Genomic DNA, 19,270 nt, shown 5'->3' with positions numbered 1-19,270 from the left:
ACTTTCTAGCAAAAGTGCCAATGGAACATACCCAGTTCTCTGCACTTCTGCTAGAAAGTGCAAAAATGGTGCAGTTTCAGTGCACACCACTACGCCAGTGTCAATCAATCGAAAATCCCATATGTGTTTCGCGCAGCGATGCCAGATTTACAGACATGTCTGTATTTTACAGACTTTTGATGTCTTCTACAGACGTAGCCAGAGATCTACAGACTTTTAAAAGGGTAATAATGTTTAGTAAAATTGCGCTAGAATAACTGTTTTCGAATACGAGTGATTCATTCACAATAGAATTCTACTTTCAATCTATTTTTAAAGTTACATTTTAGTGTAACTACGATTTACACAACCATCTACAGACTTTTACAGACATTTTAGTTATTCTTCTACAGACATTTCAAAAAAACATGTGGCATCGCTGGTTTCGCGGTCCCGGGATACCATGATTAATTTCACTAGCAACAAACCAACACACTCAAACATGACGCATCTAATTAGAGTGCTCTAAAGCTGAATCACTCAGATATATGATCAAAATAAATTTGACAGGGTTTTTTTTGTTTCTTTTCGGTTCTACCAATTTGGAAATTACTCTCTACAGTTTTACATGATTTTCCACTTTATTTTCTTCTGTATTTACACACATTTATATCTAATTTTCCTTCTCGTTTTTGAAAAACTCGTTCACTTTAAGATTTAAATTTGATGCATATCCTTCATCTCTCGTTTCCACAAGTTCATCCCACTTTGCAGGCCCTATTATGCTCTGCTACTATATGGTTGATTTTGTTTTTGTATGCATTTTTATTTAATGTATTATACCATATCGTTTAAACATCATATTGATCATAATTTACCGAGTTGTGAATTGAAAATGTGAGATGCACGATACAATCTACCTATACAATGTGTAGCCCGAGTGGATCTAGCTTGGTGATTCCTCTGTTCTACGATGAAGTCAAATTGTTTTGCTTAATAATTTTATGTGAAAGTGCGCAAATGATGAACCATCGAATTCGCGACTTGCTATCTTGTATTTACTTACAGACAATGTATCAAGCGGTAAGTTTCATGATGTAAGTTTTTCATGTTGCTAATGTTGTCTCTCAAAGGAGCTCACCATAAATGCACACCTTAGTGACGAGAACAAAGAAAAGAACTACACACACACGTTAACATGTTACAGTTTTACAGTTTTTTTTTACTTTTTTCTGTTATATACTACAATTTACGTCTTTCCCCAACAGGTAGCTGTTCGAAAACGGGTTCATGGCTTTCTCGTGATTTTTGTTTTCGGTTGTACTTTTGTTCTAATTTCGGGTTCAAAAAATGGGATTCTTTTTTCACGCACGATCTTGCTTAACGTTAGATATTACACATTCGCATTTATTTGTTTGCCTGCTGCCGCAATTCCTTACGCGCTCTTCGTAAAAAGGAGAGCTGTACCTTATTGATCTTGGTTTTTGCTTATTCTCATTTGTCGCTTCTGCTAGTGGGAGGAATAAATCTGTTTGGGTCATTAATTGCTAGAGTGAGTTTGTTAAAAAGAAATGTTCTTATCAGCTAGATATTTTACCTTGCTTATAATTTTATTATATCTTTTATGTATATGCTAAAATTGTATAGTTACGGTCATTTTCGTTTTTTTTTTTTCTTGTTTCATCGAACTCACTTACAAACTAGTGATGACGCACTCTCACACACAAATGATTTAACTTGTTTGCTCCATCAATCAATATTTTTATGTGCTGAATAATTTAAATTTCTTAACACGCCCCATCTTTTTTTTATTTCAATATCCCGAAAACTTACGAACGTGTTGTATTTTTTCTTTAACTTCTCATTGGGTTGTGTAGTGCACTCTGTTTTGGAGTCAAATTCAGTAAATGTGCTACATCAGGAAAGATGAAAAACGATCAAAAACATTCGGGCCTATGCTATATTTATTCTCAGAAAGAAGAAAATTAGATTAATCCAATTTGTGCAACAAGGGCACAAAACCTAATTTAAATTAAGTTGGATTTTTGTGTTTCGAATTCATCTCGTCAGTAACTAGCACCAACTTGGGGCCAAGCTAGACGATGTATCTATACTAGTGTCAAAATCAGCACTAGTTAGACACTATATCCAAACAGTCACACGACGTACACGACGCTTAAAGCAAATGGCAAGTCCCGAGAGTCCTACGGGTGAATGACCATCTGGTTAAAGCCCTCAATAAACGATTACAAAGTCCCGAGAGAAGCAAAGTCCCAAAGGGAAGCAAAGCCAGAAGCTTTGGTTTGCTGATGCGAAGGCGGAAACGATTGATCCTTTTTTCGCTAAGGAACAGAACGCCAGGCACTATTGCAATATTTATTCCCCAAAAGTTTCAATTAAAGTGTGGGCCCTATTCTCACAGTCACGTCACCTAGTGACTAGAAGAAATTTCCTTCTAGTCACTAGGTGGCGTGACTATGAGAATAGGGCTCAAATGGGATATTTGGGAATCGCGATTGATGACATAATTATAAGTTATTTGTCCATTTTACAAGTTGAATAAAAAAAGTTTCCAAATAGCGGCAGACAAGAAAAACCAAAATGGAAACATAATGCTTGTTGCGACAACGCGTCAGAGCAAGTACCGATATGGATTAGCTGAGCACAGTCACGTGAGTACAACGAGAATGTACCCACGAAAGCAGAGGAAAGCTTTGTCAAGAACAACACGCGAAAGTTTTACAAAACGTACAACACGAGGAGAAAAGGTACCTCGACACGGGTTTAGATCATCGACCTGAATGGGAAACTGTTGATAGATCGTACAGATGTGGTAGCCAATTTGAGTTATTCACCCTTATTCACGTCCTCCGAAAGTTGGCCGTAGAGACTAACACTTCGATCATAACACAAAATTGTTGAGATAGAGAAATTATATTCAGCTTTCCAACGGTATGTTAGATTATTCGATATCTTCATTCTATAAAAAGTTACAGCCCAATAACAAAACCCTGTTCACAACCCAGTCAGCCCTCTCCCTTTTCATATTCGCACGCAGAAGCGAACCGTTGTAATGAAGAATAAGGTTGAGCGGGCAAGTAGCTAGAGAATGCATAAACAGAACAAGGATAGAGAATAATGGGCAAGCTGTGGCACTACCTACGATGGAAACCCGAGCATCCAGAAATCGGGCGTGATCGACTGTATGAAGCAATCCACTACACACTTAATTTTGTTCTACCGAACCCCAGATTTTATTGCAACTTTTACCGAGTTTTACACAGCCGAGCACTCAGCTAACAAAGCTTTTACCGAGATCTCAGTGAAAGTGACGTTTGTTTTGCTGAAACTCGGAAAATATATCGCTGAAAATCAGTAAATTAAAACCACTTTGCTGAGTTATCAGTAGAAAAATTTTACTGACTGTTCAGCTGTGCGAAAATTACCGAACTGAATTGAGTGTGTATGTGATCGGGGCGACCAATGGGAAGAAGAAATGTCTTCGGATTGGTCATATGACCTACCTGCAAGGGCCATAAACTCAAGCGTAATATCTCCCCGATTCTAAATACCGCCTATAAGGTATTCTCTCGTGTAGTGTTTAGCTGATAGCGCTTGAAGGTAGAATCATACAGCAGCGACCAACAAAGCGGGTTTGGGAGGGACGATCCACGATTAGTGACAAGCTGTAGGTATTGTTTTGAAAATCGTGACGGTGATTTGCTCTTTGTTTAATGTAGTGCACCACAATTAATTAAATCTAGCTGGTCCTTGCTGAATTTTCTCCAATAAACATATAAAAATAAAATTCTGTGTGTTCTACTTCGAAACTAACTATTAACTTGCACGTACTGCACCTCCACAAATTTTCCATAAAATAACTTTTTGCGGTCTGGTTTGTCTTTCCCTTTAAGCAGCATTCTTCGCTGGAAAGCAATTTTTCATACAACACGTTCGTTTGAAGATTCCGCATCGTGTCTTTGCGCGTTTCTGCCAGACAGAAAGTTCTACTTACATTTGCATATATGGTAAAGATCTCTGAATATTGTTTTCTTGTTGTTCGCTTACTGTTTATCCATATTACTAATCGTTACTTTTTGTCCAATAAGTAGCTATTTACAAGACAATAAAATATATGTTTATGAAATATGAATCATTCTAGTATCTGCTTTTTAAAATAAACGTAATTGTGAAAAACCTAACCTTAGCTGTGTGAAATTGAATAACTTTTCTCCGGCGATTCGCTAAAATTTTACTAAAACAAGTTTCCTCATCTTCAACAACCAATTATTCGTTCAGTTTGTTGTTTTTTCTTCCGATGACTGAATGTTCTCATGTTTGTTCGTAAACAAACCATTCTCTACACGTGTGTCTCAATGTAAATTAGTATTTACATTCACTGTCGCAGCATGAATACAACGCTTCTCCTTTTGTAAAATTAAAAAAACATATCTTCCTCACTCTGTTTCAGAGCAGTTGCTCTCTTGCTTCCCACCCTCTCGTCAAATTAAAGAATAAAAAAGTGTTTGTAGGACGACGCCAAATCCCCATCCGCGGTGTTACTTCCTCTAGTATTACTGCTGTTTCTGTTGTTGGAGATCGAATTACGATTACTACTTACGGCGCTACCACCAGCGGTCGTTGCCGCTGCCACAACCCCTCCGGCAGTAGTAACGGTTACGATCGTGGTTTCCCCCGTTTGCGTACCCACCTGATGATGGTGCTGCTGCTGCTGCCGGTGCTGTCCGCCATCATTCTCTATATCGCCGTTCCCATCATCGTTAGTGGTATCGATAATTACCCCACCGGTGGCATCCACTCCTCCACCAGCACCGCCCGAATCCATGGCCACTTCTTCTTCGTCCTCTACCACGATTCCCTCGCCCGTTTCCTCCTCGATCTCCACGTCCACGCCACTATCGATGATGCAATCGTAATCGACCCCTTCAACTATCTCGTACACGTCGCCACCATTGTCGACGTCATCGTCATCGTTCTAAGTCAAACGATTCGGTTGATCCGGTCGACGTTCCTCTATCGTGTAGACGGTGTTGCCGACGCGGAACAGTTCGGTGTGCGGGCGAAGGGTTGGCTCGTGTGTGGCGATGATTCCTGCTTCGATCGATTCACCGGTGCGGATGAGGGTGGCCTGGAAATTGAGGGAAAAACAAGGATGAAATTTGATACAGTCAAAATATCACATCTTTAAAAATGTGTTTTCTATAAAATAATCAATTCAGTTTGTTGAATTTCTTTTGTTGATCTCTGTGAAAAGTGAGCAACTTGTTATTGACATGTGAGATAATTAAACATCCGAGAATGTACTCTTGATTGGTGGATAAGAGTGTAAGATTCGAACGAGTGCTGTTTCTTTCATCTCTGAATCTCATGACTAATATTCATTAGATCAAGTGTTTTGGCGGACAGTTGATACGAATGAAATTATTGTCCACCGGATCTCTGATGTCCCTTGCTTTTTTATTGTTACTAACTCTTGTAACTAGAGTTATGAAAGCTATGACATATGACGTCTTGATCATAATATTCATAATCATATTTTCTGTTGAAAGTTACTGAAGTTTGATAAGACCATCATGTTTCAACTGAGGCTAAGTTTTGTTCCTATGTCCATTGATCTAAGGTTCACGTTGCTACTGGATGAAACTCTGTTAGCCTTTGTGTACATAGAGAGTGACCAGTCGTCCTGGTTTCCTAGGACATGCCCTGGCTTTTAACCTACGGTCTTGGTGTCCTGGAACCAGCGATGCCAGATGTGGAGACATGTCTTCATTTTGAAGATATTTGAAGTGTTGAAGCCTTTTTATTCTTTTTGAAAAAAACTCGGAATTCGGCGAGGTTTCTGGCAGACATCTGGCTCAAAATCAATAACCGAATCAGAATCCTGGACATGAAGACAAATGAAGACTTTTTTTTTAATTAAATGTGAAGACTTTTGAAAAATATACCTGGACCATCGAAAATAATGCTTGATTTGTCCTAAGTTTTCTGTTCCAGGTCAATTTTTTTTCTATGGGTCTTCGCATAATTTACTATGGTCGGTGACCCAGATCGCAGTTATGGCCGACCGCAACCATAGCTGTAGTGTAAATACTACGCACTTACAGAGTACGAGAAACAAAGCCTAAAGACATAACCCACCCATCTTTTTGCCCGGTATTTTTTCACGCGGTTTTTACGCGGATTTTGAAATTTACGCGGTTTGCATTTACGCAAATTTTGAAATTACGGCGGTTTTCATTTACGCGGTTTTTGAAATTTACGCGGTTTTCATTTACGCGGATTTTTTAATTTACGCGGTATCCATTAACGAGGTTCCCATTAACGCGGATTTTGACAATTACGCGGTTTTTTTTATTTACGCGGATTTTGAAATTTACGTGGTTTTTTTTAATTTACGCGGTATCCATAAACGAGGTTCCAATTAACGCGGATTCTTAAATTTCCACGGTCTTCATTTACGCGGATTTTGAAATTTCCGCGGTTTTCATTTACGCGACCTATACTGCCGCTCTACGCATAATTGTCCCATGTGTATACGGAATCCCATAGCACATGGGACAGTTATGCGTATAGCGGCAGTATATCCCCCGCGTAAAAAACCTGAGTGTATTTTGAACATAACACTCGGGGAGAATCGCAGCGACTAAAATGTCTAAAAATTTATCAGAAAAAAAACTAATTTTAAGGTGTCTTCTATATCATATGTTCCATAACATTTAAACCATTAAGGCTAGGTATGTAGTGTCTTCAGCAATTTCTTTTGTAGTAGGGGTGACCGGGGCTGGTTGGCCGTGTGCCTTGTACGAAAAGGCTATCACCAATGCACAGTGGTCCAGAATGCAAATTTAGCAGGAATTTTAACTTTTTGCTAAAATTAAATGACTTAGCCTTACAACATGTTTGGCAAAGTTGTTATACTTTGCAATGCCCTTCTTTTTGTTTAAACCGATGCTAGGGTGGTTCTAAATTTAGCAATATTTACAATAGAACTTTTTAACGGTTTGAGATAGAGCTTTACTGTCTTCGATGAAGTTGTAGAACAACACATTTTAGACAAATGGTCGGTGTTAAGTCAGACCGGACCAAGTCGCAAAACATCATAAAATGAGTTAATGATGGCACTGGATAAGGAATTTCTTCATCTACACTCCACTTTTATCATATTTGAAATATGAAACAATAAACAAGAATTATGGTAAAAATTGTTTTCCAATTATAATGTAAAGGATGCTGCGATTCAAACTTTAAACCCGTTTTTCTCGAAATCAATGCACTGTCACTTAGTCCGGTCTGACCTAACACCGACCAAATTTGCTGAAGACATGCAAGCTCTAGCTTTTATATTTTCCATTGCACGAGAAATTCAAATGTAAGCTTTAGGGTGTTCCTTAAGAAAAAGGTTTTATTTCTATAACTTTTGAAGTTTTTATTTTACGCTAAAGTACCCTTTGGATGACTTAAAGATTATTTTAGGGCGCATAATTTGCTTTATAACTCCAACTACTTAACTTTTCTTTAAAGTTATAAGAACTTTTATATAAAAAATATAAATTTTTCAAATAGAATTATCTTCGATTCGGGCACTCAACATTGAATACTGTTGCTTTCATATGAAATAGCATGCTTTGTAGTATAGATCGCCAAAAATGGCAAATACGATATTTTTTAAAACTTGCAATATTTACTCAAAAAATTGTTTATTTTTAGTAAAAAGTATATATAACTTTCTAACGAGCGAAGGTTCAATATATTAAGACAAATTGTTCTCCTTCAAAATATCTGAAAGTATTTCCAAAGTGATCCTAATGAAAAATCAAAACTGCAAAAGTTATACAAAGAAAACCATTTTTTAAGAAACACCCTAAATTTTTTTGGTAATTTTTTTGTAAAATGAAAAGTATACGACATAGAGTTTCAGTGTCTTCAGCAGTTTTTCAAAATTTCATTATCTTCAATTTTGTGGAAGACAGCGAAACTCTATCTCGAACCTTTAAAAAGTTATTTTTCTGATTTAAAAAAAAAATTAGAATCACCCTACCCACTATTTAAAATAGTAGAAAAGTATTGTGAAGTGCAATATTTTATCATGAAAACGATGCTACATTTTTTGTATTGTTCACCGTGAAAGAAATTTAAACATATTACAAAGAGTCAATTCATGAAAAACCAAATTTTTAATATAACTTTTTCAGTTTTCATTTTTTTACAACCTATCCTTCAGATGTTTTTCAGAGTTTTTGAAGACGAATATTTTCTTCAAATACATCAAAACTCTATCTTTTATTGTTCAGAAGATATAAGCACTTAATATTTCAAAAATAGATTTTTTTAAGTCAATTTTATGAAATTTTAAAAAATATCGTGTTCGCCATTTTTTGCTCAATTATAACTCTAATCATGACCTTATTTATAGTTCAAAAAGAATTATCTTTTATTTGCCCCAAATGAGTGATATTGTTATTCAAAACAACCCCATTTTTGGCGAAAAAGTGCTCATAACTTTTCAACGCAAACTGCTAGATATATGGTGCCATGAAACAAATTATTCGCTTTGAAACAATCTTAAAGTTGTCTGAAGACTACTTCAGTTTTTAATGAAAACAGCAAAAGTTATTGGAATAAAACTGTATTTCGAAGAAACACCCTAAGCTCCGACTTTAAATTTATTGTAAAATAAAAAGTATTACAGATAAAGCTTACATGTCTTCAGCAAACTTTTCCAAAATTTGTCGTTCTACAACTTCGCTGAAGGTCGTTTGGCTCTAGCTAGAATGATTAAAAAGTTAATTTTTTGATCTTGGTAAAATTAGAACCACCCTAACTGTTGTTTTAACAAAAAAGAGGGGGCTCATAAGCTACGAAAACTTCTCCAGAGACTTAATAAGGCTAAGTTGTTTAGTTTTAGTAAAATCTCAAAATTCCTGCTAAATTTGCATTCTGGACCACTGTGCAATGTACCGACGTAATTTCAGATATTTTGGTAGTGTCGTTTGTACAGGAGCACGTTTGTTCTTTTTTCGGCACTGGTGAGTAAATTTCTGTTTCTGAAAAATAATATGTGTAACGCGAATCAATTTACATCCGATTTCCAATAACTTTGTACTGCTGGAAAGGGTATTCAAAACCCAACAAAATGGTATAACGGTTACCAGTGTAACCTTATATTTGTTTGTGTAAATCGTGATTGTTCTCGAAAATATACATTGGGGTGGGTTGGCCGAGTTCTGTGCGGGGCTGGTTGGCCGAGTTGTAAATTTTGTGTAGAGTAATGTGCACTTTGATATCGGCGGTAAAACATGATGATGAGTTATGTTCTCCCATAGACCATGCGGTAGACTTGGGTGCAACGCCCAACTCCTGCTCTACAGAAGGCAAAGAATTCTTCACATTTCCTTTCGAACATGCCCATATGAGCCTGCCTAGTTCTAGTTTTCCGTTCTAAGTTTATAACTGATTCGCTCTAGAATACCTATCCGTCTTTCAATTTCATTGCTTTCGTTTCTCTTAATCTCAAATTTGCCGAAAATAGCCAACAAAATCGATACAGTAGCATAGAATCTGCTGCAGATGTAAGCCTCTCTGAAGACGTCAGACCTCTTCCCAAGGCGAGTGCACGATCTGATTCGAAGAAGTGGCAAGTTCGTAAACGCCGATCGTCTCAAATTTTGACCGATTCCCCAATAAAAGCAGTATTGGAGGAGCAGAACAATGAAATCAAATGTAAGTGTACGCTGGCGGAGGAAAAAAATCAGCGAGAGCTGGTAAAAAGTTCACTAAAGCTGGTAAAGGTAAGACTAAAAAGTGAAGAGTGGATTTCATTTTCCTTACCTATATACGAAAAAACGGTTGTGTACCATTCCCCCAGAAAGCCAATCCCCAGAATTCCATCCCCCAGAATGTACCGTTCCCCAGAAAGACATTGCCCAGAATATACCATTCCCTAGAAACCTATTATCCAGAATGCTCCATTCCCCAGAAAGTCATACCCCAGAATGCCCCATTCCCCAGAAAAGTTAATGTTTTTAATGATTTCTTTTTTTGTGGTGAAGCCTCGGTACTGTTGTGCTATCTTATGACAAACGCCATTTTGGGGTGAACTGAGTTAGATATGCCATGTTACTAATCATGATTTCGTTTTTAGATCAGAGTTGCTCTAGGTTCGCTCGGAGCTGTCACTTTTGTATGGAAACTGTAAACATTAGAGCGAACCTAGGGCGACTCGATTCTAAAACCGAAAACAGCATAAGTTTTAAAATCTCCATAAAGTCGCGTTTTCAGAATTTTTAAATTCTGCTAGGTTACTGAGATATAACGAAACACGATTATGACAAGCGCCAATTTCTCGAGTGATCGAGTTGTGCTATCTTATGACAAAGAAAAAAGAGACAACATTCTTAGTTTGTTGGCTTGCTATAAACCGAAAAGCTTATAGCAAGCCAACAGATGTCTCTGATGACATAGGTAATTCCTATGCAGATCAACCATAAGCATTAGCTAGGTTCTTGTCTCGGGAGCAAAACTTTTCCTACCATAGTTTTTTTCTGGGAATGGTTGGCTTATATATTCATGATTATTGAACAAATTTCCTTTTGAGATTTCCACTTGTTTTGGAAAGTATACCGAAATGTAGTGATGGATTATGCAAGAAGAACATTTGTTTCGTCTAGTCACCTGTCAACAATAACATTGTTTGATATACATTGCCTCTAAATTGGCAATGAAACCAATTTTTGTTCTTTGTTTTTTCTGAATAAAGGAGGAAAATTGGAAGAACTTTGTGTTCTAATACCATCATTTTGTAACCTGATATTGCTGCTATCGCATAGAAAAGTATGATATTGGACATAGTGATCTATAACGCATAATTTTACGAATCAGTTATAATTCATTTTTATATGAAATCTTCTGTACACATTTGTGACACGTCATACATATTTTATCAACAATAAACACTTATGACACGTATGTGAGCGACTTTGGTTTACATTTTAAGCAAAAACTGTAAATATAGTCAACCGATCTTCGCACAAATCGAGAGTTTACTTCAGAAAAGATAGAAGCATCGAATGCCTTCTCCGAAAAGCTTCTAACATTTATAAATTTTAAGATATTCAATCTCAAACTTTAAAAATCGTTTTTCTCGAAAAGTGCTAAATGGCGCTTGTCATAAGATAGCACAACAGCGACGGCCTAAGGTTTGCGCATTACCAAATTCAAGGAACTGATGCGGTGTAAAGCTGCTGAAGACATGCCGCCGAATGTGGCCGCCCCTCGCAAGCAAACCTGTTATCCACTCGCATAACCGGTTTACTCGACCATAGAGATTGGTTCCTTCTTTCATTCATGAGCAGTTTTTTTGATTTTGCATGCCAAAAATTTTTGCACGCAAATTTGTGATATTTTCATCTAACCGGTTTATTCAATCATAGGTGTTGATTCCTTCTTTTGAATTTTCCTTGAATCTGTATTAAAGTCGAAATGAATGCTCATTTGACAAATGGTTTGGTGTGTTTTTAGAGCACAAACATACGATTACGACGTAAAATCCAACTGTCAAAATTCTCTTTGAACGCAAATTCCTGACAAACCGTTATAGGCTACACACAGTTCACAGCTGTAAATGAAAGAGCAAACCTTTCTCTTTTGTTTACTACCAACATCTTTGGTTGGAGAGTAACGGTTTGTCCAGAATTTCCGCTAAAAGTGAATTGTGACAGTTGGCTTTAACGCCGTAATCATATGTTTATCGAGGTTTATCTTACTTTTGAATTGGAAATGTTTCCTATGCAAATGTACGATCTACCCGAAATAGATTCGAAAATATTTTCGTACCTTATGCCAAATGGTACTTATACCACAGACTAACAGATATAATACTCGACAACAATTCTGCGCCAATGTTAGCGGTCATTTTGAATATATTTTTAGGTGGGACAGTGATCGCATTTACGATTATAATCCATATGTGGCGCCACTGATATATGCGCAAATATACGGGATAGACCACTAGTAAAAAAAGTTCCGGGGTCTGAGGGTTAACTAATTTGTAAATGAGTGATTGGAACCGTGTATAGTGTTTGGCGGATCGATATTTTTAAGGAATTATTCATAGTGTTATGTCTGTTTGTCTGTGCTTATGCTACACGACTGTTAAGTCAAATGGCCAACTACTATATAATGTCTTATGTCAGACGATGTTGTGTCAAAAGAAATTAATGCCGAACAGGATAGTCTTGCTCAAAAGTTGATCACAAGTTTGCGTGCAAGAGTCATTTGGCATGAAAATTCAATGAACTGCTCATGTTTGAAAGAAGGAATCAATTCCCATGTTTGAGTAAATAGGGTAAGCGAATGTATAACTGGCTTACTTGCGAGGAGCCACCACTTTCAACAGCTTATACGCAGCAGCCTAAAACCACATCACTTCAATTACTTCGATATGTTTTGGTTTCACCATATAACCTTACTTACATAAAGTTTAATTTTTTTGAATCCTAGGGAGGGGCCCTACCGCTTACTATGATTGTTGCCAAATGTCTCTCAAATACACCTGTATTAGATCCTGAAATTTGTTCTACATGTTTCCGGGACAATAGTTCTTTCTGGGGAAAACACTTCAGTGTTTTATTTTGTCTTCATCGCAATATTCAACACTAACACAACATGAATTAGCAAATAATGTCATCCTAACTTTAGGTTTCAACACAATGCAAATCATTTCAAATGTGTACGAATCGAAAGCGAAGAATGTCGTTTGATGGATTGTATACTATTCCCCCGAAAATCATTCCCCAGAAGGCCATTCCCCAGAATTCCACTCCCCAGAATATCATCCCTCAGAATATACTATTCCTCAGAAAGTCATTTCCCAGAATGTACCATTCCCCAGAATTCCATACCCCAGAATACACCATCTCCCAGAAAGTCATTCCCCAGAAAAGTTTAACTTTTTTTATTGATTTCATCATTTCAAACGTACTACTCGTTCCAAGAGGCAGATCACTTGTGATGTGTTTTTAAAAATCAGCGAAATTAAATGCATTTATTTCCATCAAAATAGAAGGTCATAATGTATTTTGCTTTGCGTGCAATGTCTTTTGCGTTGACGTCAAAACCCTACGAAAAAACTAGCCTTACATTCCAAAAAACGTCGAACAACTTGTATCAGCGTAGGACGTTTGTTGAACAAACTTTTCTGCGAGGGAGTGCAAAGTTGATGCAAAAATGGAAATTAAATACATTTTTCTAATTTGATGCAAATTTGTTATACATTGCTAGAGTGATCTGCCCCTAGACTCGTACCCACTTCCATCGAACGACATTCTTCGATTTTGTCACATTTGAAATGATTTGCATTGTGTTGAAACCGGAAGTTAGGATGACATTATTTATTCCGAATTTAAATAAAGAATAGCTGACTTTCCCGAAAAACCATTCCACAGAAACTAAGATACCGAAGTGTTTTCCCCAGAAAGAACTATTCTCCAGAAAACCTTATCCAGAATGACCCAATGCTCATAAGTTCATTCCACAGTTATAACCATTTCCCAGACATTTTTTTGAAGTGGGAAATTTTTTTGATGCAAATCAAAACATTTTTTCAGTATGTTGCCCATATTGCTCCCCTCCAAGAAAAGTGCTCTGGTAGCAGCATTAGACAATAGCAATATAGGACAAATCGCAAAATTCAGTACAGGTGTGTTTTTCAGTGCCATTCAACAGAAACCATAGAAAGCGGTAGCCCCCTTCCTAAGATCTAAAAGAATGAAACAGTGTTATATAAGTAAGGTTATGTGGCGAAACCAAAACTTTGTACATTACCTAAGTCAATGCATGATGCTGGTACGGATAAGCCGTCGAAAGCGGCGGCTCCTCGCAAAAATATCGTTGCACCAGTTCGACCAAAACACCAGCTACACCTTTTATACACGCTTCCAACCACTCATTTACAAATTACTCAACCCTCAGGCCCAGGAGCAATTGGTATATCCCCCGTATACTTGCACATATGTCAGTAGCGCCATAATCGCAAATGCGATAACAGTCCCAACTAATAATATATTCAATTCAAAATGATCGCTAACATTGACGAATAATTATGTCTAACTCTGTGGTAAAAGTACCATTTGGCGTAAGGTATGAAAATACTTTCTAATGTATTTAGTGCAACCTGTTTGAGTAAACCGAGCAATCGGGTGGATCGTACATTTGCGTACGAAACATTCCCAATACAAAAGAAAGATAAATGCTCTAAAAACCCACGAAACCATCTGTCAAAATATGCATTCGTTTCGATTTTAATATGGATTTAACCAAAACTCCAAAGAAGGAATCAACATATATGTTTGAATAAACCGGGCAGACGAAAAGATCACAAGTTTGCGTGCAAGGGTTACTTGGCGTACAAATTCAAAGAACTGCTCATGTTTGAAAGAAGGATCTAAGTCCTATGTTCCAGTAAACCGGTTATACGAGAGGATAACAGGTTTGCTTGCGAGAGGCCGCCCCTCTCGACGGCACATCCTCAGCAGCTTAACACCGCATAAGTTCCTTTAATTAGGTATGCGCAAACCTTTGACCTAACCACAAATAATGAATAAAAACCATAAGTTTTCTGGGGAATGGGGCATTCTGGGGAATGACTTTCTGGAGAATGGGGCATTCTGGATAATGGTTTTCTAGGGATTGGTACATTCTGGGAAATGTCTTTCTGGGGTATGGTACATTCTGGGGAAGGGAATTCTGGGGAATGGCTTTCTGGGAAATGGCTTTCGGGGGAATGGTATACAACCGTTTGATGATAATGGGAACAGATACAGTAGTGATTTGTTGGTTGGGCCACAGTCTATGTCCAACTAAAGAATTTGATTTGTTAGTTGGACCGACCAGCGAATCACGACTGTAGCACGTTAAAATCAATAAAAAAATAAAACTTTTCTGGGGAATGACTTTCTGCGAAATGGTGCATTCCGGGGGATGGAATTCTGGGGAATGGTACATTCTGGGAAATGACTTTCTGGGAAATAGTATATTCTGGGGGATGGTATTCTGGGGGATGGAATTCTGGGGAATGGCTTTCTGGGGATTGATTTTCGAGGGAATAGTATACAATCGAAAAAAAACGATATATTTTTGAACCCCGGCCAACCAGCCCCGGTCTCCCCTAACATTTGCTACAACTTTGCCGAAGACACAAAGTCTCTATCTTACTTAGTTCAGAAAATAAACAACTTCTCCGAACAAACTATACTTCTAAAGTTAACGGTTTCGACGGTATTAATTTTGAGCACGAAAACGACGTTTTAAAACACTGTGCATTTGGGCTCTTCAATTTTAAAATGCTCGGGTTTAAATTCTATTCGGTAACATTTACCATTTGCTCGAGGTAGGAATAGATGATGCTAGGGTCTGAGTCATTTGGCATACGGTCATTTAACATAACGGACATTTGGCATACTGGCCATTTAGCATAATTTTGAGAGTTGATCATATTGAAGGTCATTTGACATAACGGACATTTGGCTTATTTTATTTTATTACCAGAACACAGGCTATTTGGCATTACGGTCATTTTGCATAATTTCTAATTTTGCGTAAATTGAGGGCCATTTGGCATAATTTTGAGAAGTGATCACACTGGTGGTCATTATCTACAGAGAACCGAAACCAATTTTAGACTGCGCGAGAAAAAAAATCATTCGGCATTATTCTGAGCCGTGCTACTGCTGAAGGACGAAAATTAATTAGTTTACTCTTCTTTATAAGTTAATAAATAGCATTTCCGGCTAATCTGGCTACGCTACATTGCTTTAGATCGCGTGCTGTCCGACAGCTCTGTCGCTTCGTCGGACTTAAACTAATTATCTGTTTGAGTAATACGGGCCAACGAGTGAATCACAGGTTTGGTTGCGAGTGGTCGCCGGCGCGTCAGCGGCCACTTCGCCCAGCAGATCCTCAGCGGCTTTGCGCTGCTTCGGATCCTTGATTTCGGTTATGCGGAAAATCCGCATGACAATCGCTTCGCCCTAAGTGCTAGAGCAGTGTAAGAACCGAAGATTCAATATTTGTAAATTCATTCAATAAATCCTCGTTGGAAGCGGTGGATACATGGTTATATCCAAAAATGATAAAGTTAACTATCGTTTGAATCGAATGGTTATAATTCGAAAGACAGCTCATGATATAAAGAATTTTAATTTTTGAAACGCTGTATAAAAAAAAATAAAACTCACTGGCGATCATAAAAATGATAACCAAAACAAATATACGTCTGGTTGATTGCAGTTCTAATGCTTTGCATCAATAACAACCTGTAGAACTTACAGTACACTGTAACTAACTCACAGCTTTTAATGAGTCCTAACTGCGCATGGTGCTGAATCAGTAGTCAATTCACACGGTCTTTAATTTGTTGCGAACGTGCGCGTACGTGACTGCAAACATGTGCTGTGGGACATAGCCTTTGCACGAACGAATCACCTTCTCATGACATAGAACTACTGTGTGCATTAACGCGGTACAGCGTCATCAAACTAGTAATTTTCTCAATTTGGAGCCCTCGTGTCTAGTACGGCAGTGATATCTATGGCGGTTCCTATAATATTGCTCCAATAATCTTAAAGAAGAGGAGCATCAAGCAGCTCTTCAGCGGGTTGGACTGTCTATAGCGGCTGCACGTATTGCTCGGCAGCACGATTACCTCGTAGCTGCTCGATATTGAGCCTCGGCGCCCGTGATATGTAATATCGGAGAAACTTTTTCCGTTTATTATAGCGTAGTTAATTTGGTTTTCAGTCTGCTTATCAGGTGATCTCCCGAAGGATTTCTCCAGAGGTCTTTCTTAGTAGTGTGCAGATTATCTTGTTGGATCATCGGTTTGTACGTTGCCCCCCAGACAATCTGGTCGTTCATATCGCCCGTAACATCCCGTTGCGGGCCATTGTTTTTCAACGCTGCCCGTAAAATGTCTTTTTCTTCGTCTCATGTGGGCAATGCATGTTGATTATGGTGTGTCCGAGGACTAGAATAATTTTTAACGAATTTTTATTTACAACGTCGATAGCACCGATAAAGAAGAATCAGAAACATAACCAACTTCTTTATTCTAACAGGGTAATTGAGTAATATCAAATGCTATGATTTTTAAAAATTTTGATCGACTATTGCTGTAAGGCAAAAATTTATTTGATCATGTGGTAAAATTTCTAACATTCCGAAAAGTGAAGGTCAGTTGACATAACCAAATTTATCTTCAGAAAACGACATAATTTGAAACCGTGATGTATGTAAATGAAGCAAACCATTTAGCATAAAGTAATTTGGGAAATTTTTATTTTCAGTAGAAAAAAACAAGAATCCGATCTACTCGTGTCGTGGTCGTTTGCATTGATAAAATATACGCTATTAGGTTGTAAAATTGTCGTTAAAAATTTAATTTCTTACAAAATTTGTGATCTATTTATGGGCAATGCATGTCAACTAATACAAATTTGAAAATATTAATAGTAGGAATCAATGCTTTCCCGGTGTCTGTTCTATACCATTACATTTTCAATCGAAACAGTAGGTACTCACCTGATTCAAGTTTCCGATCGCCAGCTGATGTCCGTCCAACGTCTGTACCTGGGCAATCGAGAGCGAAGTTGTTCCGTCGGCGTTCTCGTGCTGAGTGACCACATGTTGCTGTCCGTTTGCCGCTGCCTGTTCGAGCTGCTGGGCCTGTGCCTGGGAAACCGTAACCGATATCGTTCCTGCCGTTTCGATGGTAGTCTGCTGTTGGGCCTGTTGCTGAGCATGTGCCTGTTGTTCCGCCGATGTGTTTCCAACTCCACTTCCATTGGCGCCGCTAGTGTTTGCCTGTCCTGTTGTCAACCAAAAGGGTAAATTTACTCTTGTTAGATCAACAGGTATGATACGCAAACTTATCAGTAGTACCTTTGTTTTTCTTGACGCGTTCCTTCTTAATACCAGGTTTCTTGAAATGCCTTAGTTCAAGGTGACGACGCAGGTTACGTGACTGACGGATAACGGCCTGGCAAATAGGGCAAGTGGCAGGTTGTTCCGATTGCGATTTGTTTTTGATTTCTGCAAAGAGTGTGTTGATTGATTTTTAGTAAAATGTAATATATTTAGACAACTTACTGATGATTCCGTCCTTTGATTCCATAACCGAGGCGCCATCAGCAGTCGCTTCCTTCTTGATGTCCTTTACAACGTTAGCAGCTTCTTCGGCACTGTTCACGATAATGGTCTGTATAGTTCCTTCCTCATCTGTTTTCATAACCTTAGCAGCATTGGTTCCTCCAGCGGTGACGGTAGCGGTTGCCTGTATTCCGGTCATATTCTGTCCGCTCGACTGTGAGGGTTTCTTCGTTCGTTGCTTGCGCTTGCGGGTGGGCAAAAACTGGCTGATGACGTCCTTGGTGACTTCATCGCTCATCTGATCCGGAGTGATTGTTTCGATAACCTGGGCCTGGACGGTTTGCGTAGGGGTCAATGTGGTGATGAGATCTTCCGTCTGAGGGAATAATCAAAGCGCAAAGAAAAAAAGTAAATAACAATTATTTTACAATTCCTCAACAAATACGTAGAATTTATAGGTCAATATTGTATGCAAAATTTGGAAGTCAAAGTTACTCACGCAAACATTGTTTCCGACGTCGATGACCGCCTTGACGGAGTGATTCTGCGGTACCAGAGTTGGATGCAACTGGATCGATGTGGTGTACGTTGTATTATCATCCTTGTGGGATACAGTTTGCGGTGCCAGCCCCTGAATGTTGAGACAGTGAGCCGCCTGTAGCAGCGAAGGCAACTGCGAGTGATCAACACTCACTTCCCCGCGGTAGACAAACTCGAGCAGCGCCTCCAGATCGTTGGCATTCACACCGGCCAACATAACGACGGGGTGTTTGCAAGGGGTGTTCTAGCGAGTCGAGTGTCGATTTAGTCCGAAGAATAAGATGTACGTGTGAAAGAGAAAGAGCGAAAACAGAGAATGAAAAAATCAAAACACATCATTATTGATTTCACAATACACCACCCCCACGTGTGCTCTTCGACCCTACTTAATGGGAAGAGTGTTTTATTTCCCTCATTTGAGTCAGATCTCATTCCTATACTCTGTATATAGCAACAGAAACGGCAACAGCAGTGCAAAAATCAAAATATACAGAGCGCAGCAGAAGGCAGCTTCCTCCACGCTCACTAATCTCGCTCACACTTCTCCCCGGCTCTCCACGCTTGATCTATACTCAGTCCATCTCCATCC

General features: G+C 38.4%; 1 protein-coding gene across 1 annotated transcript in view; it reads right to left on the bottom strand.

Annotated features, from left to right (window-relative positions):
• Positions 1-601: 601 nt before the first annotated feature.
• The window catches only part of LOC131693763 (transcription factor GAGA-like), a 33,947-nt gene continuing 15,278 nt past the window's right edge, over positions 602-19,270 (bottom strand). Inside the window, exons 4-8 of the mRNA XM_058981885.1 lie at positions 18,641-18,925; positions 18,142-18,517; positions 17,935-18,084; positions 17,575-17,861; positions 602-5,128 (exon numbers count right to left, since the gene is read on the bottom strand). Of these exons, the coding sequence (XP_058837868.1) occupies positions 4,976-5,128; positions 17,575-17,861; positions 17,935-18,084; positions 18,142-18,517; positions 18,641-18,925 (1,251 nt within the window). The 3' untranslated portion in view covers positions 602-4,975. The remainder of the gene's footprint in view (positions 5,129-17,574; positions 17,862-17,934; positions 18,085-18,141; positions 18,518-18,640; positions 18,926-19,270) is intronic.

The sequence above is a fragment of the Topomyia yanbarensis genome, chromosome 3 (genome assembly GCF_030247195.1).
Source record: "Topomyia yanbarensis strain Yona2022 chromosome 3, ASM3024719v1, whole genome shotgun sequence".
In the NCBI taxonomy this organism is placed as follows: Eukaryota; Metazoa; Arthropoda; class Insecta; order Diptera; family Culicidae; genus Topomyia; species Topomyia yanbarensis.
The sequence above is the reverse complement of the archived record's forward strand: the minus strand, read 5'-3'. Positions and strand labels throughout refer to the sequence as shown.